Source organism: Gymnodraco acuticeps, unplaced genomic scaffold, assembly GCF_902827175.1.
Source record: "Gymnodraco acuticeps unplaced genomic scaffold, fGymAcu1.1, whole genome shotgun sequence".
Classification (NCBI taxonomy): domain Eukaryota; kingdom Metazoa; phylum Chordata; class Actinopteri; order Perciformes; family Bathydraconidae; genus Gymnodraco; species Gymnodraco acuticeps.
The window spans coordinates 3,604,198-3,630,299 of record NW_022989890.1 but is presented as its reverse complement, the minus strand read 5'-3'; the positions used below and the strand labels follow the sequence as shown (position 1 = coordinate 3,630,299).

At 43.2% G+C, this 26,102-nt stretch overlaps 3 protein-coding genes across 5 annotated transcripts in view; 2 read left to right on the top strand and 1 right to left on the bottom strand.

The window, feature by feature from the left end:
* The window catches only part of synj1 (synaptojanin 1), a 29,360-nt gene extending 15,595 nt beyond the window's left edge, over positions 1-13,765 (top strand). Inside the window, 13 exon segments of the mRNA XM_034200202.1 lie at positions 42-254; positions 337-415; positions 2,282-2,447; positions 3,261-3,440; positions 4,442-4,564; positions 4,740-4,778; positions 6,148-6,189; positions 7,551-7,603; positions 7,704-7,884; positions 9,078-9,448; positions 10,430-10,759; positions 10,761-11,268; positions 11,271-13,765. Coding sequence (XP_034056093.1) covers positions 42-254; positions 337-415; positions 2,282-2,447; positions 3,261-3,440; positions 4,442-4,564; positions 4,740-4,778; positions 6,148-6,189; positions 7,551-7,603; positions 7,704-7,884; positions 9,078-9,448; positions 10,430-10,759; positions 10,761-11,268; positions 11,271-11,425 — 2,440 coding nt within the window. The 3' untranslated portion in view covers positions 11,426-13,765.
* Positions 13,766-14,256: 491 nt separating this feature from the next.
* cfap298 (cilia and flagella associated protein 298) lies at positions 14,257-17,072 on the top strand. Its single transcript, XM_034202034.1, has 8 exons — positions 14,257-14,405; positions 14,649-14,819; positions 15,294-15,461; positions 15,618-15,685; positions 15,796-15,954; positions 16,161-16,292; positions 16,395-16,490; positions 16,609-17,072. The coding sequence occupies exons 2-8, from the start codon at positions 14,681-14,683 to the stop codon at positions 16,717-16,719; spliced, it is 873 nt and encodes a 290-aa protein (XP_034057925.1). The 5' UTR covers positions 14,257-14,405; positions 14,649-14,680; the 3' UTR covers positions 16,720-17,072.
* On the bottom strand, positions 16,894-24,923 carry eva1c (eva-1 homolog C (C. elegans)). Of its 3 annotated transcripts, none has more exons than XM_034202009.1 (8): positions 24,511-24,923; positions 22,750-22,949; positions 22,070-22,193; positions 21,701-21,853; positions 20,772-20,915; positions 20,122-20,199; positions 19,932-20,036; positions 16,894-18,303 (listed from the first exon to the last, which is right to left on the bottom strand). In XM_034202009.1, the coding sequence occupies exons 1-8, from the start codon at positions 24,599-24,601 to the stop codon at positions 17,930-17,932; spliced, it is 1,269 nt and encodes a 422-aa protein (XP_034057900.1). In that variant the 5' UTR covers positions 24,602-24,923; the 3' UTR covers positions 16,894-17,929. The 3 variants fall into 3 exon arrangements, with proteins under 3 accessions (XP_034057900.1, XP_034057909.1, XP_034057915.1); XM_034202018.1 differs by having other exon boundaries at positions 20,122-20,196; XM_034202024.1 differs by having other exon boundaries at positions 22,070-22,190.
* Positions 24,924-26,102: the final 1,179 nt, after the last annotated feature.

Here is a 26,102-nt window from a genome sequence, read left to right as displayed (position 1 = left end):
AGTCTTTAATTAAACATCACTATCCTCCTGTCCTTCTTTAGGCCTGTGGTGTCGATCATAGACGTGGACATCCTGGAGGTGGACCCCGAGGCGCGGCACCAGGTCTACAAAGAGGTCATCGCCCTGCAGGGGCCACCAGACGGGACCATCCTGGTGTCACTCTGCGCCTCCGGCCCCGACGATTACTTCAGCGATGAGCTCATAGACGAGCTGCTGGACAAGTTTACTAACTTTGGGGACGTCATCCTCATCAGGTGAGGCTTACATCCCGACACAGACAGACACGCATCACCTTCAGACGCTCAGACTGCATTGACCATGTCCTTGTTTATGCAGGTTTGTGGAGGAGAAGATGTGGGTGACTTTCCTGGAAGGTTACTCTGCTCTTGCTGCTCTTTCTCTCAGCGCTTCCACTGTAAGTCATCACTGTGTAACGATCAACTATCAAAAATAGCTGTGTTAAATACACGCACAAGGGGTTCTTGATATGAAATAATATTATAAAGGCAAAATAAAACTGGTAAACGGAAAATCTACTCTTTCCACAAAATACTCCCCACGGAGTGTATTTACTACTATCTACATCCACACATTCACAAAATAAACAGACAGGTTTTATACGTTATTCAATTATATTCACAGTTTTCCAGCCAAGCAAAACACAAACAAAACTCAACAAAAAGTCAGCTCGGCGATAAACCGAAATTGTCTTTACTGCCTAATCCAGGCCACTATAGTTAATTGAAAAAAAAAGCTGTTCCTCCTGACTCCTGCGCCCATCGGCAGCAAAAAACGGAAATGTTTGTAGGCCTATTTAGGCTATAATCCACAAAAAAGGAAAACACGATGATCGGCGTGGCACAAAGGAGCGATCTCACCCTGTGTTGGAGAGAATCTCTCTCTATCTGTGCGTGTCCTCTCCACGGAGACGTGCTTCCAGGTTAGTCGATGCAATATCCACATACGGTTACTTTCAGTTACTTCCCCCTTTGCATTTTAACATATGCTGAGGAAACTTAAAGGTGGGGTAGGTAAGTTTGAGAAACCGGCTCGAGATACACTTTTTGTCATAATCCATGGAATGCTCTTAACATCCCGATAGCAATGAACATCTGAAGTGCTTTGACAATAAATACATAAAAAAATGTCATCAGTGGAAGCCGTGGCGCTGTAAAAAGCACGACCAATCATCTGAGCCGGCCCGGCTAAAGTAACTGGATGGCCTACCTGCCTGTCAGCCTTCCATCTCGTGCACAACCTTATCTCGTGCCCTCATTGGTCATGTGCATGTCATGTCATGTCACGTGTGTGTTGGAGGAGGGGCTCTGTGAGGAAGTGGCAGATTTGTTTCCGGTTGTGTATTTTCAAATTCTAGCGCACTCGAGCTGGTTTCTCCAAAATTACCTACCCCACCTTTAAATATCCCGCTGAATACCCGCATTCGCCACACACACACACACACACACTTCCTCCTCCCGTGAGAACCAACCCCTGGCGTCCCGGTGACGCGGCCACTAAAAAGCCTCTGGGCGCGCCGCGACAGGTGAATATGCAGATGAGGCTTAATGACCCACACCCTCAAACCGTACATAACAATGGACATTAACAATTGCAGTTGCGTGGATAATATGCATGTATCATAGTTTATTTCATGATAAACAGCATGCCTTAAACCTTTCCCCCTGCCACTACAATTTACTGTCTGTCCCACGTACCCACCTTAAGACCCGCGGTGATCGAGCGCTCGAAGCCGTGGCTCCTAAGCTATGGAACGCTCTGCCCGCTCATCTACGGTCTGCTGACTCTGTTGACTCCTTTAAAGCTAATTTAAAGACATTCCTGTTTGGGCAGGTGTTTGGGTAACCGGTGTGCTTGATTTTATTCTATTTTATACTACGTTTTTATTTTGTTTTCATTGTGTTTTATTGTGTTTTTATTATGTTTTGGTGCTTTTATGACTTCTTAACACGTGGCTTTGTGTGTTCATTTATAAGTGTACGATTCCTAAGATGACGTTTTATTGTTTTGTCAAGCACTTTGACTTTGTCTGTGAAAAGCACTTTATAAATACACTTTACTTACTTACTACAGTTTAGAAGAAACACCTTAAATCAATGTGCGGCCGTCACAACTGTATTAGTTCATTTTTAAGTCTTAGCATTAGTAATATAAAATGTGTATCAATCTTTATCATTTAAACCAAAAAACACATTGTTTTAATGCCCCCTGTCAATTCTAACCATCTCTACTTCTTTCATCTATTACCTCGGTTATATTATAGGTCCTCGGCAAGATGATCGACATCCGTCTTAAGAGTCCAGGCTGGATCAAGAATCTTGAGGACGAGATGAGCGTGGAGAGGATCTGTGGAAGCATCCCCACCTCAGCGAGCTCCACGCTGCTCGCTGAAGACACGGACATGGGCGATGAGGATTACGATATGGAAGGTGAGGGACGATGGCTAAACAACACCAATCATTTACTTCAGAAATGTGGATTCTATTAACGTAGCTAGTTTCAAGTACATAATAATAATACATCAGATATGGCAAAAGTACACACATCCTTTACTCAAGTAGAAGTACAGATATTCGTGTTTAAAAATACTCTGGTAAAAGTACAAGTACTGACTAAACGTCTTTACTCAAGTAAAAGTAAAGAACTATGGGCTTTGAAATGTACTTCAGTAAAAAGTACCCATAACTAGCAGCTGTTTTAAAGAGTACCTGACCTCCCTTTATATTAATAGAACAATAATGTCATTGTTAGCTAATGAATGTTTCCATGCTGAACAACGGCACCATGACAACGTTTCCATTGGTCCCTCTTCTTTAGAGAAGACCAGGAAATGATGGATACACGGATCGTGTTCAAATCAATAGGCACGCAATGACTCTAAATAATAATGATCACGCCACCAAACACACATTCAGACTAAAGGAACCAGCTGTTTGGAAAATGAGAGAAGTAGAGAGTACAGGTATTTGTGTTCAACATGTAAGAAGTCAAAGTAGAAAGTCGTCAGAAAAATAAGTAGTGGAGTAAATACTGATACCAGAGAAATGTACTTAAGTAACAAAGTATTTGTACTCCACTACTTCCCACCACTGTAATACATTATATTGATATAGCGCTTTTCTGGGACTCAAAACTGCTTTGCAACATAAGGGAGGGTTGGGGTGGGGGGAGTACAAAGAAATAAGGACAAGCAAAGACGATCAGCGGGCATGGATTGATGAATTCCTGCCGTCTTTTCCCAGGTGATGTGGACGATGAGGTGGAGGAGATCCTTCCCCAGCACCTTCAGCCTGGAGCAGGGTCCGCCCCTGGGTCCTCTCCCCTCCCCTCCCCCCGCGGCAGTCCCTGTCCCTCCCCCACCCACGGAGAACCTCCCGGCCCCAGCAGGCCGAGTCGTGGAGGACCCTCCCGACCAACACAGGGTAAATATTAGATGTGCAGCATGACACACACCTGGTATCATCCAACAATCGGCTGAGGCTCCAGTGGAATATAAACTCTAATTCTGTTCTGTTTATAACGCACTGAAACAGATTTAATCCCCCCATCATTAAGGGATGAGTTTCCAGGTAAAGTTCAACGTGTGATTATTTAATCTGTGTAGTGTTAGAGGGCTTGTAGTGTGTCTTCCAGTTTCCTTTTGAAACTAGTTTCTGTAGTGCTCTTTAAAAGACGTGTGTTTGTTTGTCTTTAGACTAACAGAAATAAGGCAGTGGCTCAGTCAGTAGGGGCTTGGACTGTGAGCCGTAGGGTCGCCGGTTCAAGTCCCCGAACAGACCTAAATATGGAGTGTGGACTGCTACTTGGAGAGGTCCCAGTTCACCTCCTGGGCCCTGCCGTGGTGCCCTTGAGCAAGGCACCGGACAACCCCCCCCCCCCCCCCCACTCCCATTGCTCCCCGGGCGCTGTACAATAGCTGCTCCTCGTACTAGACTCCTGGCACTAGGATGGGTTAAAAGCAGAGAACACATTTCATTGTGTGCTGTGTGCTCTGCATGTGTGACCATACTATTCTATTCTAAGGCTTGATTTACAGTGTGATTGGCCAGTGTGATCTGCTCACAGGAAATGATGGGATTATAAACATTACTTTTAAGTCACCAAGACATCCTCCAATGTTCAATGTAGTAGACATGGTGGGGAAACCCATTTTGTTTGTATTGTGTGAATGTAAGATAAGATGACTTAACTTATCCCGTGGGGAAATTCAGGCGTTTATAGCAGCAACAGGGTCAGAGTGAAAAACAGGATTCACACAAGATAAAACAAATAAAGATCAAATAGAATACAAATGTAAATAATAAAACAAAAATGTAAAATACAGTATTATTTTGTAAACTAGTCAAAACAATTCTGGAAACAATTGCACATGGTGAAACGCTGCTCAGTTAAACCGCCCCCTGAACTGCTTAAATCCTTCCAGGGCCTCCTGTTGACTTCCAGCCCGGTGCCCCTACATCTATGGAGTCCAAACGCCCTCCGCCCCCTCGGCCCGGCGCCCCCCCAGCCAGACCAGCACCCCCTCAACGCCCACCGCCACCTTCAGGTAAGGTTTCAACCCTCTGTTAAATTACACAAGCATGCTCTTCGTCGAAGAATACAAATAAAATCCTCCATTGCAAGTGTGGATATTTAACTCATCACTGTGTTACAGTATAAGACACTTAAAGCAGGTGTTAACGTTTTCAACTTTGTCCCACTGCTTCTCCTCACACCTGAAGGAGGCATGAGCCCTCTGCCAGTTAGAAGGCACTCTGGAGGTAAAGTGATTAGAGTGAGACTGTGTGCTTATGTGCTTACATTGCTGAAGCATTCAACATAGCGGCTGCTACTTTCCATCTGACGCTCCACAGAAGCACATTGCATTAGTCCTGATTTAGGAAGCTGTCAGTTTATACATTCACTGGACCATCCAGATGACTTGAACCCTCTCTTAAACCTGACTGGATGCACCTGATTGGAACTGTACTTGGGTTCAGTTTAAGCGTACTAACTTATTAAATTAAATGCTCCAAAAGCTATCCACCCAAATAAATCGGAGAATACAATTTGATGTGTAAATAGGCCAAGTGGTTGCTGAGTCATGTCTAATTTCACTCCCCTGTCATTTCTGATGTTAGTGGATATATATCTGTGAGTACTATACAAGTGTTGTTATTTACTAGTCTAGGTGTTCTTGTGGGTTTTGCCGCCTCTTCCGAATGTATTTAACGTAGGAGTAGATAGATAGATTAGCTGGTAAGTCACAATGTTTATGTTTTTTCATATTAAAGTATTGTTTACCTCTTTTAATCTAAGACTATTGCCAAGTTCCTCGCTCACCGTTTGGTAGGAGAAGAAGTGAAGGTAACTGGACAGGCTTTAAATGTCCCCTGATTGCTGTTGTCCTTGACCCAGTCATCAATGCCTGTATTACATTGATGGTTCACTGTTGACTAATTATTTATTCTGGGCCTTATCAGGCCTTTGTGTGTTTGCAAGAGAGAGAGAGATGTGTTTGGTAGGCTGTTGTACAAATATGTTTGGCTTACTTAAATGCAAAAAGACTGGGAATAAAAAACGATAGAGCTTAAATCGGGAAACAACCACTGTAGGAAACATCTGACTGTTTTCTTTCAACTTCATTTTGAGTTGTGTTTATACTTATAATATATCCATATGAACTATTGTTATGATTACAAAAAGGAAAGACAAGTAGAGCAGTCATTTCCCTCTGTAATACTTTGGTGTTTTCGGTTGCTGGTAACAATTTAGTTGGAGTCTAAAAGTTGTGCAATAGGGACGATGTGCATCAGATCAAGTCTGTTTGAATCCCTTTATGATGCACTAAACGGGTATAGATATGGTGATCCTAGTCTTTTCATGGGGAGATAACATGGGGTAAAGGAAAATCCCTTGTTTTAATGTCAGCTCCGCTCCACTGTGATTAGTGAGGAAATCCTCATCCGGCAGAAAGATATTCAGACTCCCAGCATCTCAGGCTTCACTGCTCGGCTGCAGTATTACCACCATACGCTCCTCCTAGTGCTTCTTGTACAGCGTTGTCCTTAGGTACCCCTGCTTCATATCACCAGTATTACCCTTTTGTGTATAACACTAATGTCGTTTGGTTTCCTTTGTGCTGCAAAGGACCAAAAAGCCCCGCTCTTCCTCGGCCTGAGGCCGCTACAGGTGAGTGCCGGCAAAAAGCACCATGCGGCCTCAATTAGCATTAGTCTAGATCAGGGGTGTCAAACTCAAACACACAGTGGGCCAAAATAAAAAAATGGGTACTAGTGGAGGGCCGGACTGGTTCAATGTTTATTGCAAAACGTATTGAAATGAACTTATTGCACATATTAAACCTGGAACTAACAAAGCTTAAATTATTGCCTATAAAAACAATATTAAACATTAAATAATCAGTTGCATTCATTTCTTATGGCTCTATCTGCTGCTTTTCCGGAGTCATTTCTTATGATTACATTTTTCCACAGGCCAACAACAGCTTCAACAAAACTATTTCCCTCAAAGAGAAAACCAAACACGCCCTGTTGTCGTGAGAGACAAAGTGCAGAAGGAAACATCCATTAAACTCAGTTTGCTCCTGTGATGCTAGTTCAAGCAGATACTTGGCATCTCATCTTGGGTGCAAGGTCATCAATGTTTGGGGTCAGGCTCTGAGCGGAGGAGACCCTCAGGATTGAGTGAAGGTGTGCGTGCAATATACCGGCGGGCCAGATCTAATAGTAATTAAAAATTATCCTGCGGGCCGACATTAAATCCACCACGGGCCTGATTTGGCCCCCGGGCCTTGAGTTTGACACATGTGCTCTCGATGAAGAGAAAGGGTGTTTAATATTTAAGTATGAATTCTTTCCATTAAACAACATCTTTATCGGGAAGTTTCTGATCAAAAATCTTTTTATTGCGTTTCGACAATGCATAAGTAATGTTTGTCATTTAGAAAGGGAAAGCAAAATATATGCATACAAATGAGACAATGGTCTGTACTGATTGTATGTACAAAGAGAAAAAATGATTACAAAAAACATAAACAAACAATAACAACGTGGATTTGTTGGGAAGTTTGTGTGTGAGGTTAGCTGAATCCCACCCTCACAGCAGTGTAATTAGCAGGGTTAGCTTACTGACCCTACAGTGAAGTATTACACAGAAGCAGACATCTTAGTCGCGTGGGAACATGTTCGCGGGCACTGAGAGGGGTTCAGTGGGAGAATATTGTAAGAGGAGGCGTGTGTGGTAAGCAGTTGGCTCACAGAACAAGGCCTGCCTCTCCTCCAGACCTCCTGCAGCTCGGGAAAGATTGAATCATCATTAATTATGAAGTCAGCCCTGGGGAATTTGATCTGTCATAGGTTGAGGGGGGGTTTTCAGTGCACTCGTGTGTGATTCTGTTATCTTTGTTAATTTGCTCCCATCTTCCTACTGCTATTCCTTACATCTCTCTCCAGGGGACACAGCCTACTTGATGAATATCAAATGGTAAGATGTTTGGCTCATGTATCCTGTTTGTCTGTGTACTCTTTCAGCGCGAGGCCAGGTAGCAGTGGGGTCTACTGGACCTGCAGGTGCTCCCAGACCAGTGAGTATACATCTGAATACAAAAGATTATCCTATTTTTAACGGATTTTTACCCAATTTGTCAATACTTTCTATTCTCTATTCCTTTTTTCATCATCCAGAATATCCCTCCTCGAGCCGGGGTGATCAGCATACCCCCTCAGTCTCGCCAACAACCTCCCTCTCACCCTGGAGCCCCCAGGCCCATCACAGAGGTGCATCCTGGGGCCCCTCGACCCATCCCAGACAACCACCCCGGGGCCCCGCGACCTGCTCTGGCCAAACCCACGGACCTGCCTCTGGGTAAGGAAAAGTGTTTTCCCAAAGGGCAATCACCAACGCTAGAATGGTTATTAAAGCTCCCCTATTACACTGTTTTCCATCAATATATTATAGGTCTCAGATATATACAAAACATGTCTCTGAAGTGTTTGGCTCCAAACACCAAACAGATCATTGCAGCATCCCATAATCCCCTCTGATTCAGCCCTGTTTCAAAAGGGCTAATTCTCTGTCTGTTACTTTAGATGAAAATAAGGAGCCCCTCCCCACGCCCCTCTGAGAGACATTTGGTTAAAAACAACACAATAGGCGCGTTCACACCGCAGTACTTTTCCCACTATAGTTCCGATATAGTTCCGAAAATGTGCGTTCACACCAAAAAAATCCGGAACTAGAACTTAGTTCATGAACCTTTTCAGTCCCTGCTAGAGAGCAGGTACTTTCATGGGAGAAAAAGGTTCCCATTTCTGATTGGCTGGGCGGATTGCAAACCACGCCCCGTAAAACTCCCAAAAAGTTTTGTGAAGCCGCCATTTTATTTGCTCGCATTAGCATTATTAGCATTATCATTAGCCCAGCGCAGAAACGCAGAGAGACTAACTTATGGCAACACAAAATAAAACGTGGGGGCGGTGGAGATGAGGAGGTGTCGGCGGTCTGGCGATTTACTCGGGGGGGACTTCCGGCCGGGGACTTCGGGTGGCAGTATACGCTGTGATGTTGTTTGCGGCCTGCCAGTAAACCCAAAGCAGAAGAAGAAGAAGTGACGTCAGCGGCTTCATTTGCCTAATCCACCCCAGGGACTTATTCCGGTGTGAACGCGATCTGCTCTTTAGTTCATCAGAACTAAAGAGTTCTGATGAACTAAGTACGGCAAAGTACTTGGTGTGAAAGCGCCTAATGGTGCTCTCGGAGGAGATTCAGGTGATAAGGGGGGGGGGTTACCTTGGTTGCTGATTGGCTAATGGTTACACAACCCAAAAAATCGTTATGACATCATAAAGTGGCCAAAATCTGATCAGCTTTTTCAGACAGGTTTTTATAGAAATGGATCAGGACAAAAATAGAGAGAATCTTTGTTCCTGAAACTTTCAGAGTCTCTTTCCACAGAGGGGAAACATGTTGATGTAGAAGAGACATGAAAAGTGGATTTTGCATAATAGGTGACCATGAGATGCGCTGAAGCCTGAACTCTGTCCCGTTTCCTCCCTCAGGTATTCCTCCAGCAGAGCCCCAGATAGCGAGACCCCAGGCTCCGCCCCCCCTGCAGGCCCCCATGCAGGCCCCCATGCAGGCCCCCATGCAGCCCCACTCAGCGGCCCCTGCAGCTCAGCCCCAGATCCAGGCCCCCATGCAGGCCCCCATGCAGGCCCCCATGCAGGCCCCCATGCAGCCCACCCTTCAAGCTCCACTCCAGCCGCAGCAGGCTCCTAAAGTCGGGCCCCCTGCTTCTTCTGCTTCTGCTGCCGCTGCCTCTGCAGGGTCTCCGCAGGGCCTCGCCTCTCCCAAACCCCCCCCACGCTCCCGCTCCTCTCAAGCTCTGCCACCTGAGGCTGCCAAGACTGAAGCAGCCCCAGCTGCCCAGGTTGGTGCCAACTTCCTTTTCATTAAATTATTAGAATTTCAGCAACTGTACAGAGAACACTGAGTGTGTTGTGTATTTAAAACACTAAGATCATCCTGCCTTTTTCCTTGTTAAATGATGTATTACCGATGCTTGCTCAAATTCTGCTCATTAGACAAGATATTTTATGATAAATGATGTAAGTGTCGGTGATGGAGAATTAGCCTCTTTCTGCTGCTTTGTCTCACATCCAATGGGCTTAGTTTTTGTGTCATTCTTCCTGCTTTTGTCTCTCTGATACGTTTGCCTCTCTCTCACAAGCTGGAGAAGCCCTCAGGGTAACAGGTACTTTAAATTACACCACCTCTTTGTCTCATCCTCCATAGCACAACAGTCCTCTGCTCTGTTATTACCTCCCCCCCCATACATTACACCTAATAACCTCGTCCTTTCCTCATTTCGTAAAAAACAGTCCTGCGTCTCCTCCTATTTATATTATTGTTGTTTTAACCTGGATGTTATTAGACCACTGCAAGTCCATGCATTGTTTTGTGTTCGGCTCACAAAAGGGAGCATCCTTTGTCTTCTTTTTGTCATAACAAACCATACATGACATGAAAAAAGATGTTTGTTGTTCCCCTTCACTGATCCTTTCCTATCTGCTCACTGTGTTCAAGGTGTGAAGAGTGAGCACATATGCAAAGACTTCATAATATGATTTGACTTTACATCCATTTGTTTTAGAGTTGGTGATTGTATGCGGACTGTGATACTTGCATCAATGCTAGCTGTAGTGTATTCAAGTTGGACAGATTAAAGGTACCCTATGGAGAAGTGGCATTATTGATCAAGTCAGACACAGATCATAACTGTTTGTTCAAATGAAAGTTCCAGGGGGTATCTTTAATCGTTGTTCTTATCTAAAGAAATAATACAATCCATTCAGTTGTAGACCATTAGTTCCTACACTGAATGTCTGTTTCTTGTTTTGTTCCTCCCTAGACGAATGGACTGAATGGAATCCAAAGAGAAGCACAATGGAAGCCGGACCCCTTCGACCCACTCACCTCTGATTTACTCCCCTCCTCCTCCCCCTGGCACACCACCCAGTCCCTGAACAGAGGCGCCTCTCTGCGTGCCCCCCCCTCTGTTCCTGTATCCTCCAAAACTCTCCCTTTATCCTTCTCCCTCCAGTCCTCCGCCCTCTCCGACCTGCAGCCGCTCGACTCTTCCTCCTCCTCCTCTTCTTCCACCGCGTCCCCTTTCTCCTCCTCCCTGCTCCCGCCTCCTCCGGTCCCGTCTCGTAGCCGCTCTCAGGAGACGCTGTGGGCCCCCCCCCGGCCCCCTCCTTCCCGACCCGCTCCCCGCCCGGCCCAGCAGCACCAACCCCTTCACGGGCCCTCTGGCGCAGCGGTATCAGCCCAGCCGCCCGCTCACCCCGGACTTCAGCTCCGTCCCGACGCCAAACATTCAGAGGACCATGTCTGCGTTCACTCAGCCCCTCATCCCCATGTCTGCTCCAACAGCAGCGGCCCCCTCCTCCCAGCTCCAGAAGACCACGTCCCTGTTTGGACCGTCGCCGGCTTTCAACCCCACAGCTGACCCTCTGCTCCCCCTCGCCCCGTCTCCTGTCCCCTCCTTGCCTCTGGCTCCTCCCTCCTCCATTCCCCCTGTCCTCGCACCTCGTCGCCTGCCACCCCCCTCAGTAGGTAAACCCACAAAGAGTTGGGTCACTTTTGATGATGATTTGGATTTTCAACATCCAACCAAAACGCCACAGGCCCCCGTCTTCCCTTCAAGTTCCCTCGTGGGACAAACACAGACTCTCCCCTCCCGCTCTGTGTTGACTCGGAGCCCGACTGGTTATCCTCGGTCCCTTCAGTATTCCCAACGCTCCCTCCTCCCATCCCGACCAGAACTGTACCCAGCAACCCAAACCTCCCAGAAGGTCTGAGCGACAACTGCTCGTTCCCAACAGAAAGCTGGGATCACTCTTAATACATAAAGGGCATATCCAGATATGTATAGATCTATGATACATGTGTATATGTGTGTGTATGTACAAAATAGAGTATTTAAAAGGTATAGACCAATCCCCTTCTGATTCACAGGAACGTAATAGTTATCTTCAGCAGTAACATGTGTGAGCCTGTGTGCTACGTTTCCCACAGAGATGTTTGCTTATCCCTTTACATTTATTTGAATATGAATTGTTCTGATGTTCATTTTTTTCTTCAGGGCAGCAAACTCGTGCCTGTGTCTACATTATAGAACTATATAAAGTACATCTATACGCACAAATCATATGTTTAGCCACCTGTGCAATATATAGACATGTATGTGTGGCCGTGCAGCAAACTGCATTCGGCTGCGAGGCTCAGTGTTACCTTTTTGACTGACATCAGAGCACGCTTCTTAAAGTAGAGAGGAATCCTCTGCCTTCTCCGTTTACAGGAAGTAGAAGGCTATGCACTGAAGGTTTTACATAGTCCAAAATAGTCTGTGTGTTCTGGTATTTTGTGTCTAATGAGTGCACGTTTAAAATGCATATTGTGCGCTCGCTTTGAACTTGAATGTACTTTTTGTTGCACTGGGTTGTCATTGCCTCCTCCGCAAGAAAGTGTCATAGCCAGTCAAACTGTTCACTGCCGCTGGACTGACTGTCATCCAGTTGATAGTAAGACGTTATGTTCTTCCTCTCTCTATTCCTTCATCATTCCTTGTACGTGGGCTGTTGCTCTTAGCTGAATATATTTTGGAGCTCTATATCAAAACCTATACATAGTGATTTATGTATAAATGTAGGTTTTCAACATGGAACCGATTCGCTATATGTGTATATTGTGTTTGTGATGGCTGTATCAGTGGTTTGCACAATGTTACTGATATGCACTGACATGAGCTCTCTTGGTTGTAGTCTTGCTGATGGCAGAATGACAAATGAGAGCCAGCGGGTTGAGCAGATGACCTTTCCACCTCTGCAGTGTTTTTATTCTTCCTGATTTATCCAAAGCATTTAAACACACTATTGTAAGTTCAGAGAATGTGGCCGGTGCGTTACTCAAAGTACTATGATTCGGGTCAGTAAACATGGCGGCCAAGCCATGCCTAATAAGAAGAGGGCACATTTTTTTACTTCAGCTTTTGTTCATTGCACAAGACATGCTTTTAATTTCTCAGAACATTTACTCTAAATATCTATTGTTAATATCTGTGGTGAGAAGTAATGTGTCGTGTTTGAGGTGCATATCGTCTGTTGCCGTGTTTGGATGTGAGTGTGTGTGTACGGAGTTAGGGGTGGAAATGATCAGAGCTTTTCACCTTCTCATTTAAGACGCAGTGTATTTGCTGAACTAACAGCCACTGTATTCACTAGCGCATGGCTGTCACTGTATTTCCGCTCTATAGCCTCCAAGGGCTGTGGAGGGGCCTCGCTGTATGCAACAATGTTAACAAAGACAAAGGACTCTTATTCCTCAAAGCACCAACCACCTTGACTGAATATACAGACTCAACTACACTGTATCTGAAAAGCATCGCCCGATTATCATTTCCAGCTGACTGTTTGTTGTGTCCCTCCCAGGCGCAGTGGCCCACATTCCAGACAGTAGTGTGGTTTGACGTTTGAAGGTCCGCCTGTAATATCTAACCCATAGCTGTTTCCTCCAGTTGAGAGTAATTGTTACTGAGCCTCGCTGATTTCGTAACCATCCATGGGGTGCGTGTGGTGTTGTCAGAGGTGATGTGTTTTCCCCTGTACTACCTGCTGTTGAGTTGTAAAGGTCAGCATCAATGATGAGAAGTATTTTTGCAAAAGTATCGGTAAAAGTGTGGTCCTATAATCATTTTGATGGCTCCTTGAAGATGACACAAGAAAGTACCAGCTAACTAACGCTTCTGCAAATGTCAAACAAATATAAATAATCTTCATTCTCTGCACTGAATGCAGTAGCTATCTATGTAAGCAAGTGTATCAGGTCGCCTTTGCTTACTTGTCGGTGTCATCACTAAAATGCATTTATTGTGTTATCCAAATGTGTGCAGTAGATTCTGTAGGTGACTAGCCAGCGCTTTGTGTCATGTCATGTACAAGATGAGATTTTATAGGAAACAAATTGCTCTTTTTGTGAGGTTGGTGTCCCTTTTTATGGCTATAATCCATAGTAAATGAAGAGTCTGTGTTGTTGAACATATTCTGTATGTATTCAAGAGAAAACATGAAGCTGCGATTCGTGTTAATATCCAACGTTCCATATTTTAAGTGCACAGGAGATTGCACATTTATGTATGAAGCTGTTTATGTTGTATGTATGCAAAAATAAATGTAAGTCGACCCTATATGTTCATGTGTCGACTCGTCTCTGACTGCAGAATGTAACTGTCTGCATATCATATAGAGAATGTTACATCATACACCTATTATACTTAATATCAAAGTTGTACAGGCATTACATGTTTGGGTGAAGTGTTTTTTATTTGTATAGACCAATATTACAAATTTGCTTCAGATGGCTTCACAATCTGTACTGCATACGCCACCCTCTGTCATTGGACCCATGCAGCATTTAAGGAGAAACACTCACCAAAAAACCCTTTATCATATCATCTTTGTGTCATTTTAGTTGTTGAATTTGTTAAATGACTTCTAGAGTAGTCTGTTATCCAGTTATAGTCAGTCACTGTGATATAATGTCAATGAAAGTAAACATAGCCGAGGTAAGTGGGTTAATTATCCTTTTCTTCTGGTATAGTAGTAGGACAAGCCAGTGATTAAAGATTGTTCCAAAACATACCTTATTGGCCACAGTGTTACCATGTGTTACCGCTAGAGGACAGTAATACTGATTGGATTGTTATAACCTGCCCTTGGTTTTTCACACGAAGAAGAATTCAATCCATGTTGGATTCACGTTTAGCTAATACTTTCACCGCTGGTGTGTTGTAAACAAACTCTAAACTCAGTCGTTTCACTGCACAGGTAAGTGTTACCATTTTCAGTTTATATAATGACATGACCCTTTGACAGTTGAGCGTTTAAAATGTAAATAGCTTTACTCGCTAGCTATTTGAACGCTAACTTGTAGACACAACTGTTGCTATGGTTACACTGTTTCCCCCTGACCCCGGCTACTGTGTTTCCACACTCAAACTATTCGTGTTGTTCCGGCTATATTCAACTACAAAAGTCGCATTTATTTATATCCTGAAACGTCTCTTTTAGGTGGTAAAACAGACGGTAAGCTACTATTCGAGATGGTGCAGCTGCATGTGAAGCGTGGAGATGAAAGCCAGTTTCTTTTCAACACCACTGTGCTCGCGCCTGTGGAGTCGGTGATTCAGCAAATTACAGCCATTTACAACGGGAGGCTCAAAGTGGACAGGATATGTTCAGGTAAAGTAGGAATATTTACTTTTAACACTTTATGGATAATAAGCTTCAGTAGGCTGAATTCACACGTCACTACTGTTTAAACTGGTGTAACGTCCGAGGTGTTGGGGCTTCAAAGATACTTCTGTGTAACAAAAACTCAGGAACTTTAGTACTTTTTGAGCATCACAGACAGCGCCTCCGTTTATTACTGTCGAGTCCTTAATACAACTGCAGAACACACACTGCGCATGCTCAAACACATCATCTCTCAAACCAATGATTGCACTGGGTTGGAGGATAAATACTCTTAAATTGATCATTAAAAAAATCAGGGACTAAGATGTACTATGTTTTTATTAATTATCAGTAACTGAATGTCTGAATAAGTATTCTGATCAAGGTCTCAACAACATTTCCACACAAATGGCTCTTGTAAATAAGATCTTTCAGTCTTGTTGGATACATTAATTTGTTCATTCTTTTATGTACCCTCAGAGATCCCAGAGCTGGCTGACCATGGCACCACACTGCCCCCCAACATGCAGGGGCTGACAGAGGAGCAGATCGTGGACCTGAACCTGATCGATGAATGGGAAGAAAAGTGTGTTCCCAGTGGAGGGCCCGTGTTGAGGAGGGATGAGATGGGGAGGAGGAACGGACAGGGTAAGACACTGGGCTACGCAATTTAAAAAGTAAACTTTTAAACTGTCTTGTGAAGAAGTTAAGTTGCCTATCAGTTTTCTTTAAATGCTTAAATGTGTTGTGATACCAATTCAAGCATGAAAAAGGCTGAAATGCCCCCTCTTTCCCCTCTACCAGCTCCAAATGATAAGATGAAAGAGGTGTTGATGAGAACTGTGGAAGAGGCGAAGGCACTGATCTCCAAAGTGAGTATTATTATTATAATATTATATATTATTATTATAATATTTCACATCGTGTTGTTTAGCAAGGGTCAAAACTTTGAATTAAATACGTCTTTCTCCTCATTCTTCAGAAACAAGTCCAAGCTAATGTTTGTGTCACCATGGAGATGATAAAGGACGCCCTAGACCCACTAAGGGGTGCGGTCATGATTGTTTACCCAATGGGGCTGCCTCCTCATGACCCTATCAGGATGGAGTTTGAAGACAGGGAAGACCTTTCAGGAACACAGGTAAACTGCTGCACCTTTGTCAATATTCACAGTTATCTTGCAGCAATTGACTGGAGTCAACATAAAAATAGTAAACAACACCATAAGTTTCTAATGTCACTATTGTTTGGTACATCTGGAGGTGAATCCATCTTAACTTCTCCCTAATAATTCCTTTTTCTACCCCCAAATCCTCTGCATCGACCCTCTCCATCTGTCTGTCTCAGGCCTCTCTGCAGGTGGTCACAGAGGAGGAGTGCCAGCTATGGTGGGCTGGCAAAGAGATGCAGAGGGGGAAAAAACTGCAGGACTACATTGGTAAAAATGAAAAGACGAAGCTTGTGGTCAAAATCCAAAGGGTGAGCCATTTCATCTTAAAGGGAGTATTTTTACGGTATTTTACAGACAGTATACTTGTCCGTTTTGAGAATATCTGCAATCCATTTTGCCTTCCCCTTCAGAAAGGGCAGGGGGCCCCAGGGAGAGAGCCTGTGATCACTGAGGAGCAGCAGAAACAGATGATGATGCGTCAATACAGGAGGCAGGAGGAGCTCAAGGTGAGGAAAGGCCAAAGACACAAAACCCTCCTGGACTTCTAAATAGGCACGCATGCAAAACCAAGTTCCTGTTAGTACATAATGTGCCTTTCTAACCTTCCTCTTGTAATATGTTCAGAAACTAGATGAGGGAGACGATGATAGCCACATGGACTCGGAGTGGACAGACAGACAAGCTCTCAGAAAACAGTTTCAGGGCCTCTCTAACATCAAATGGGGGCCCAGGTGAAAAAATGCCAACACCCAGATTCCCACCGTGGAGCTGCTGCCCTGATCCCATACAGCTCCACGTGCAACCGACTATGATACCTTATTCTCACTATCCTTAAATCAGTTCAATACATGTTAGTATTTATTTGTATCTGAATTCAAATCTGGAGACATTGCCTGACAGGACGGGTAATGATGTCATTAAAAACCTGATTTATTTGAAGGTCAATCTGATCCTTGTATTCCCTTACTGATTGTTTTTAACCTCAATTTTACATTTTTATTGAAGCTGTGCAGATGAGATGCATTTAAGATATTCTCTTTATATTATTGTTGTTGTGGAAAAAATCTAATAAATTGTTTTTCAAAATGTGCCCGTGTATAAACATGTTTGTCCATTTTGGTATTAACGTCATGTTGACATTTCGCACATGCTCAGTAGGTAGTGATTCAATTAGAACACAGTGTTACATCTCAGGGACAAGGATGCTACACCTTTCCTCTCTTTGTCTCACACACACCTTTTAATGAACGTCGGTGCTGAGGCAGGAAGTTGCCACACAGCGGTTTGTCGTTCCAGCTCTTGTCCCCGCAGTGATGAGGAAATTGAAGAGTTCAAAATGAGAGTTTAATTCCACTGCGTTGAGTTGTTGACGGAGTGGATGCAGTGATTCAGAGAGGTGTGGTGGGTTGCAGATGGCTCCTTAAATAAACCGTTTTTCTGGAAAGTGAAATTGAAACATATACCCTGGGTTTATGGGTTTATTAACAGCTGCCACATTTACCAACCGCTATTGTAGTTATTCTGTAGGGAAAACACTATGAGCCTTTTTTTGATTTGTCTGTGATGGAAAGGCTTCATTCAAAAACGAAGAAAGTTATGAGATGAGAACAACTGAGGTTTTATGAACAATCCCACTCCCTGACATTCTTTCGTTGCTTCAGTGGTGACTCTGAATTTATCAAACTTTTTTAAACAACTAAATAATATATGTGAGTGACCACCCATTTTACAGCATCAAATCCTGTTGAGCTTTTTTAAAATGGCTCGTATCGCATTTTACCCAACATTACATTATTTACTGAATGAGTGCTCCTGCAAAAATGTCCGAACACAAAACAAACTGCTGTACAATGAATGAAGAAGATGTGTCGGCTGGGAGCTGCTGCAGAGAATCCTGAACATATCTGGAAGGTGCTGAACAGCATCCATTGGTTTCCCTGCTAAATTAACATGAGCTGCCATTGAGATAGGCGTTCATCCGTATCTCCTGGATGACCATCTCCCTGCGCTCGATCCTCTCCGCCCGCTCGGCCTCCTCGCTCACATAAATCACTCCCTCCCAGTCGCATATCGCCTTCCTGTCTGCAGCTGAGATTAAAGAGCTTTCTGTTCGCTCTTCGACATCATCATCTTCTTCATCATCGTCGTCGTCGTCCTGCTCCTGGCTTTTGACCACCTGGCTAGCAGACTTTGGTTTGATTCTGTGATCTCTGGAGCGCTGAACTCCGCAGGTCACCCGCACTGATAGAGCCAGCAGAGTGAGAATAAGACCCACACACACGCTGGAGGTGAAGAGCAGCGCTGCCATTACTGGATGCTCTGTGGCGGGAATAAAGGAAGGAGATGTATAAAACATGGTAACGGGAATTTAGTAGTAGTAGTACTTTAGAATTAAAGGTCACCTATTATGCAAAATCCACTTTTTCATGTATTTTATACATACACATGACATGACTCTGTCTAAAGAGATTCTGAAAGTTTCAGGAAAAAATATTCTCTCTCTTTTTGTCCTGATCCATTTATATAAAAACCTGTCTGAAATGAGCTGATCACATTGTGCCCACTTTATGATGTCATAACAATTTTTTGCCTTGTGTAACCATTAGCCAATCACCAACCAAGGTAACCCCCCCTTATCACCTGAATCTCCTCCTAGAGCACCATTGTGTTCTTTTTAACCAAATATCTCTCAGAGGGGCGTGGGGAGTGGCTCCTTATTTTCATCTAAAGTAACAGACAGAGAATCAGCACTTTAGAAACAGGGCTGAAACAGAGGGGATTATGGGATGCTGCAATGATCTGTTTGGTGTTTGGAGCCAAACACTTCAGAGACATGTTTAACTGAGAACTATAATATATTGATGAAAAAGAGTATAATAGGAGACCTTTAAGCAAGGGTGTAACTTTGGTTTGAGAAGTGGGGCGGACACAAAACAGGGGGTCCTCCGCAATGAAACATTGTTCTCGATTTAATTCCATTTCCTGGCTTTCTACAAATATATATTAGGGACTATTGTGTTAACTAATCCAAGAAAAATGTGTAGTGTATATAATGAGTACGCAAACTTATCTAGCATCCTTTCCATGTGAGCCTGTTTTATTTGTGATGACCTCACATGCTATAGGGGGGTCCGGGGGCATGCACCCGGGAAGATTTTTTTCTTTAAATTGAAGTTAAAGGCATCAATCTGGTTCACAAATTAAGAGATTTATGGATACAGCTCTCAACACTCATGAAACAGAACTGTATATATTTCAATACTCCAAACACCATTAGAATATGCTCACAACCAATATTTTACTAATCACTCCCCTTTTAAACTGTTCTTTTTTTTACTGACATTGGAATTATTTTTTAATTTATTTTGAACAACTAGATTAAATAGATGGAAATATTTGTTTACATAGATGACCAAACCGTTTGAAACCCACTGAGATAACTTAGACTAAAGTTTACAATCTAACTGCTCAGCGAGTCCTTTACCTCACTGAGCTGACGTTATCTCTCTCAGTAAATCTCCGTTAGCTCCGAGCTAGCACCAGATGCTAACAGTAGTTGTGGAAGCCGGAGCTTTGGTGGCCTCTCCTCTCTCTCTCTCTCTCTCTCTCTCTCCTCCTCTCTCTCTCTCTCTCTCTCTCTCTCTCTCTCTCTCTCTCTCTCTCCTCTCTCTCTCTCTCTCTCTCTCTCTCTCTCTCTCTCTCTCTCTCTCTCACACACAAAATGTGCTCCTGCCACACACACACAGACGCTCCTCTTTGACAATGACCGCTTGCGTAAAACAATAATAATAAACACTTTTCAAATGTGTTTATTATTCTTTTTTTACGCAAGCGGTGGGGGGGACACAAACGGGATTTGGAAAAGTGGGGGGGACATGTCCCCCCTGTCCCCAGTGGAAATTACGCCCATGCCTTTAAGGATATGCTGGTTTCTGAGTAACCTTTACCTTTGATGTAAGTGTAGGTCAGGAGAGAGTTGCTCATAATGGCTCCTGAGTTGTCTGGCCTTCTTGACTCTTTTGGAAAAGGCTTCCTCAGATCTCCAGGAGGAACTGTTGTAATCATTATAATCAAAATGTGAGATAAAAGCAGATTTTAAAAAACCTAGAATTGCAAGAGATGGCATGATATGGCTACCTTTTTCTGTGTCCACAGTAGTTGAGGTAGAGCTGAATCTGTCAGGGTCTGCCTCTCTTAGTAAAGTCTGTGGTACTACTGGAAGGAAAGACAGAGGAGTTTTATATTGTTGTGAACAAATTGATGCAGATTCTGTGACTGTGCAGGTTACGGGTGAATCTACAGAAAAACACCAGCACTCCACTTCCCAAAACCAAACCTTTGCACAAACCTGGCTGAGAACCATGGTGATAACCGGTCTACAAGGTTAACACACATTGTTCTTCTGTGCTACATGGAGCCAGGCAGAATAATTCTGTCATCCAGGCTGAATTGAAAAATCTCCAACTTTAATACGAACAATGTTGCGGCATAACCTCACTGTCATTTGTGCCAATTGCAGGAAGTTTACCAGGATGCCAGCCTTAACACGCACATCTGAGCTCACAGTGTACTATTCCCACTACTATGCTGTTGGGTGTGATTTGATAAGAACAGCAGATAAGGGTCCTTAATAGGAAGTTACAACATTCTGTCAATAAGTCCTGACATGACTTGAGCTATGTATAGAAACATATCACAAAAGCCTTTTCATATTTTGACAGCTCTCTCTAATTCCTCATCAGGCTTGCAATTGTGTCATGTGAATGGGGAGGTAGAAAGAGTCCTACCACAGGAATAGACCACGCTGAGGTACTTCCTGGTTCCGGGGAAGCAGGGGTCCCTGAAGGTCTGGTTGCTGACAACAACAGCACACTTGTGTTTGCTGTAGCAGGACGTAGACACCGAGTGCACAGCCTCGTGATTCAGACACTCTGTAGGGAACAGCAGAGAGGAATTTAGGGAGAAAGTTACTGACTTAGGAACACAGTTTCTGTGTGTGTGTGCACTCAATAAATCTATGATAGTTAAATGTTAAGTTTGCTCATTCTAAAACATCCAATGTTCAGAAAACGTACTCAAAGCATTGTTTTATATCAGTGTAAAGTTTTTATAGTTTGGAAAAACTAACAATTGACAATGAAATCTGGCCTTTCTCTCATATCCTCTCATGAGTATTTTTTCACAGCAGACAATGATTGCTACAAGTGAAAGCACAAATAAATATAAAAATGGCACACTCAAACAATGCAATCATTACTGAGTTTATTATCAACACCTGTGCTTTTTCTGCAATGGAATGTCGGTATGATGTGAAAAAGCAGACATTTTATACATTTTGGCTTGTATTTCTCTTTAATTATCCAAAGATCCCTACTTTTTGTTTTTAATGCAAGTAAACAGATTAGGGCTGATTTCTCCCACGGGACTTTTCCCCATGTGTCCGTCTGCCAGGGACCTTTTTCACAGAAGACTTCTCGGCACTTCACAGTCGGTAAAGTTGTAAATAGTCCAATGAAATTATAGTGGAATTCCTTTGGACTGCTTTAGTTTCAGGGCCCTGGTATTGTGCATGTTTACTCACTGCCACAACACTGATAAGGCTTACAGGGACACTCTATTTACCTCTTCTTACACAGAGCCAGTTTTAATGTAACACCTGTGATTTCCTACTACTGTAAAAATGTCTATCAGAACACTGAGTATCTCGTTGACTCACCAAATGAGGGTGGTCTTGTCAGGTGTGAAGGGCAGGTGTAAATCTGGCCCAGACTTCTCCCAAAAACAGCTGCATAGACGATCAGAACCTTTGGGCGCTTACAGCGCAGGATCATGGTCTCCCCCTCACACACCACGTGTCTTTTGTGTTCAGCTGAGCAAGTGGGAAAACAACAAAGATGAAGAGTTGAAGGCAGTGAATGCAGGGGGAGAGGTTAGGGTAGGGAGGGGTGAACCTTTTTTGCACAGCTGTGTAGCCATGTCATGCTCATCCACCCGTAGATGTATGAAAGAAACTCAAAGTTCACTCGGAGGTGATTTTACGATAACAAAAAGGTTGGGAAAATGGGAATAGAGCTGCTGGACTCACTTGGTTTACACTTGTAGTCCACATGGAGGTATTTGGTAGTGCCAGGGCAGGGGTCCTTCCCAAACAGCAGGTGGTTGACAGGCAGATGGCAATCTCTGTTGCTCTGACACTCCGACAGCATCTTCTGCACGGGATACACCAGGGAGAGTCAGCATTTACCAGCACACAGGATGTATTCAAATTCAATTAAACTCAAAGGTTTTGTTGTCGTATGCACATAAGCTACAGTGTAGAAATGGCAATGAAATGCTTGTTCTGACCTGAGCTCCTCCAACAATGCAACATATATAATAAAATACAAAAATAAAAAATAGTGCAAGAAGTCTATATACATGTAAATAGAATATGATATGTACAAGAACAGAATATTAAATTAAATAATGTACATTAAGACTAAATTAAATATGGTTTATTGCAGTGATAACTATTTATATAAATAAGTAGATTGCAAGATGACAAACAGGAATGTTTATCGGGGCACTTAACAGATTTATGTTACAATCCACAGTGCCAAATCCAATGCAAAAACAATGGTGGCTGATGGACTATGGAAGATAGTTGGCTGGCCTTTCATCTAAGGGTAGCCACTACTAAATCAAACACATACGTTGAGAAAACACCTATACACGATTGAACCACTAAGGGTAAACAGGGCTGTATATCCAACACATAAAATGCACCTGTAGAGCAGTGAAAGCAGAACAGCTGTGGTTGTGGGCTCTGAGCGGGGGGTCTGGGTCTGCTCTACACAGCTTGGCTTCCCCACTCCCGTAGAACGCAGTCTGGATGGAGATGGTGGAGTGACGAGGGCAGTGGAGACGCAGTGGCTGTCCGTCACATGCCTGGGCAGAATGACTGGTGATGATCCTGGACAGGTAATCTGTCGCACAAAAGAGATGGGTTAGACTGGAATGCACATGGAAACATGCATTAAGGGGACCCTCCACCATGAAGTTCCATTTACTTACAGCTTGTGGAAATAGTGGTTTAACGTACTCTGTGGCTCTGAAGAGAGCTTTCTGAAGCTTAATAATAACTTGAAGATATCTTTGAAAAAATATTTACTTAAAGGGAAAAGATGTGTCATACATTTTGAAGCTTGGCCAATACAAGAGACTTTCTTGTTTGTTGCATTTTTTTCTCGGTTTGTTTGGCCTCTTTGGCGCTCTGTTAGTTGTCTCACGTTACTTTGAAAACTCACATATCAAAGTGCTGACTGCCAGATCTTTTCTCCTGGGTGGCTAACAACGCCAACTGGCATTCAACCTACGACGCACCTTTGTTCTGTGCAGATGTGATTGAGTTACCTTGTATTCAAAGTCACAAATCTTGAAATCTTTACATTATCAGAGAAAATGATTCTTGAATTAGACTGTGCTTCTCAAAGTGTGGTCCGCGGACCACTGGTGGTCCATGAGCGCCCCCTAGTGGTCCGCGAGTATATTGGTAACATTTCACATTTGAAATAAATAAATAAATTTAAGTTTTCCGCACTCTCGCGGGAATATCTCCCTAATAGAGCGAGCTTAAGTTTCACTTTAAATTGCATGATATAGCCCAGCGCAACACCTTCATCACACATGTTGCCACTTGTTTGTACCATTTTCAGGCGATTTGTAATCTGTATAGAAAAACGATGTGTTTTTTGATATTTGTGTAGTTAGGTGGTCCGCGAGTGTTTTTTTATTGGTTAAGTGGTCCTTGGTATGAAAAAGTTTGAGAAAAACTGGACTAGACGGAAAGTTGATAGACCAAATGCTGGAAAACCATTATCTGCATAGATCATTGCTGAGAATAGATGATCTCAAGCATTGTTGTCAGTTTCTAACAACAACAAAAAACGTTACTCCTCCCAATGAGTCAATGTCTCTTTTACATGTGTGCGGTCCAATGCCAAATCTCAAGTGGGATTTTTGGGACAAAGTGTATAGGCTATTTAAAAACACTTGCAAACATGGGGAAAACCAACTAAAACTATCTTATCGATGACATTGTGCAAATATGTTTCACTACATCAATGTAGCCTTTTTTATAACAGAAGGGTTCATGTGATCTTTAAACAGTTCTGGGAGAAGTTCTCAGATCATGTACAACATTTCATATATATTTTTGAATATGAATATGTTTATCAAAGATGGTGCAGCTAGTTTTACTGCAGGGTAGATGTTCAATGTTATTCCAGGCAGAACTACAGTCTTATTTGAGTGTTGAACATATCAAATCAATCAAAAATAACTAAAGGTATTAAATAAATGTAGTGGGGAAGAAGTAAAAAGTAGCAATTATTAAAATACTCAAGTAAACAACAAATTCCTCTAGTACAGTACTTGATTCAATGTACTAAGTTACTTTACACCACCGTCTTTAACCAATATCCTCAAGTATGCTCTTCCCCCTTCCACTGCACCCCCATCCTCATCATCCTCCTCATCGTCTCTTACTTGAGAAGTCAGCCAGTCCCGTCATGCGTCTGGTCCCCAGGAGCAGAGTCAGGTAGAAGAGGCTGAGGCTCCAGTCTGCTCCGCGGCTCATGACTCTCTGATCATATTAAAGACACTCAAACATTCACTGAGGGCTGCAGGACTTCATTACAATCCATACAAAAGCGTCCTCTTCTTGTAGCATACGCATTATAAAACGTAAGGTTTGAAAGCCACCGCTTCTTCCATCTGTCTTGGCTCTTGCTGGACAGAAAATGAAGCCCAGCGCGAGGTTAGAAATAGCTGCTGCGCAACAAGTTGGTCAATAGTGACGTGGGGTTAATCCGATGCGTAGTGATACTCCAGTCTGCTACTGTTCAGACCCGCACATTGTGTGTATGGACTCATGTGGGAACTGGGAGAATTTACAGTAGCAGCTGAGTGGGAATTATGGTGTGGGCGTGGCAGATACAACTATTTTAAAGGGAAGAGGCGCGACAAAATCCATGACGCACTGACAAAGACCTTTTTTATTTTTTTCCCCCATGGGGCATGTTTACCTTCTGGATTATGGTGCTTTCATTCTGTGAGGATTGTGTGTGTTTCCTTCCCTTCTTTCACAGACTGACAGGCCTATACAGCCAACTTCTTTGTGCATTGGTTAATTATATTTAGGTGGAGGTCATTATGTAGCCATTTGGGTCTCTTTTTTTAAAACTGTCTGTATGCATATTTATTTATAATGTAATACCGTTGTTTGATTTTAACATGTGCTAATGAACAAAAAGCTGTGGATATTTAAGAATAAACAGTCATATATATAAATAGTTGTATTCCTGGAAGAGAAATAAGAAATACTGTTACAGCAAGATGGCAACCCTTTAATCCAAAAATAGTGCCATTGATAAAAAACAAGTCAAACTGTTAATTATGCGTTGTCTCTGTGTCCCAAGTTAAGTTCAGTGGAGTTGCATTATGATTCCTTTTATAAAGTATTGATGCCCTATCCGTTGTGCCTTTTGAATGAAGCAGGGGGCCTACTGGGTAAATTGCTCCCGGGCCCACATCCATGACCCCCACCATGGTAACCGGTCACTCTACATGTCAGACTGGCGCAGACCTACAACAGTCAAACTGACGGAGACGTTGGCCCCCACGCTCAGCTCCTCAGGGGGAAGACTGGCAGGGGGAGGAACTGAGGTGATATTTTGCATACAAACGGGACAACAGGCCCCCTAGTCACTCCCATTCTCTCTACTTTAGCTTTAGGCACCCAGGGAGTGGCTCCAAACCCCCTTTCATGTGCTGTTATCCCTCCAAAGCCTGTGGACATTTGCTGTCAAACTGAAAAAAAAAACTTTCCTGCACTTTGTTTTTAAAGACAAGATCCAGCACATCATTATTAGATGCATGTCTTGTGCTTTTTGTGAAAAAGTCGTGAAATTTGCAGTCTAATGTTAACCCGGAAAAACGTATGGAGTTTTGTCCAATTGTATGGATCATGACAACAATCTACATTTTGAATAAACAACATGTCTTGATGTGTACCAATAAGGCACATTAAGTTATTGGTATAGAAGACAATCTAAAACATATTGCAAACATATAATTCC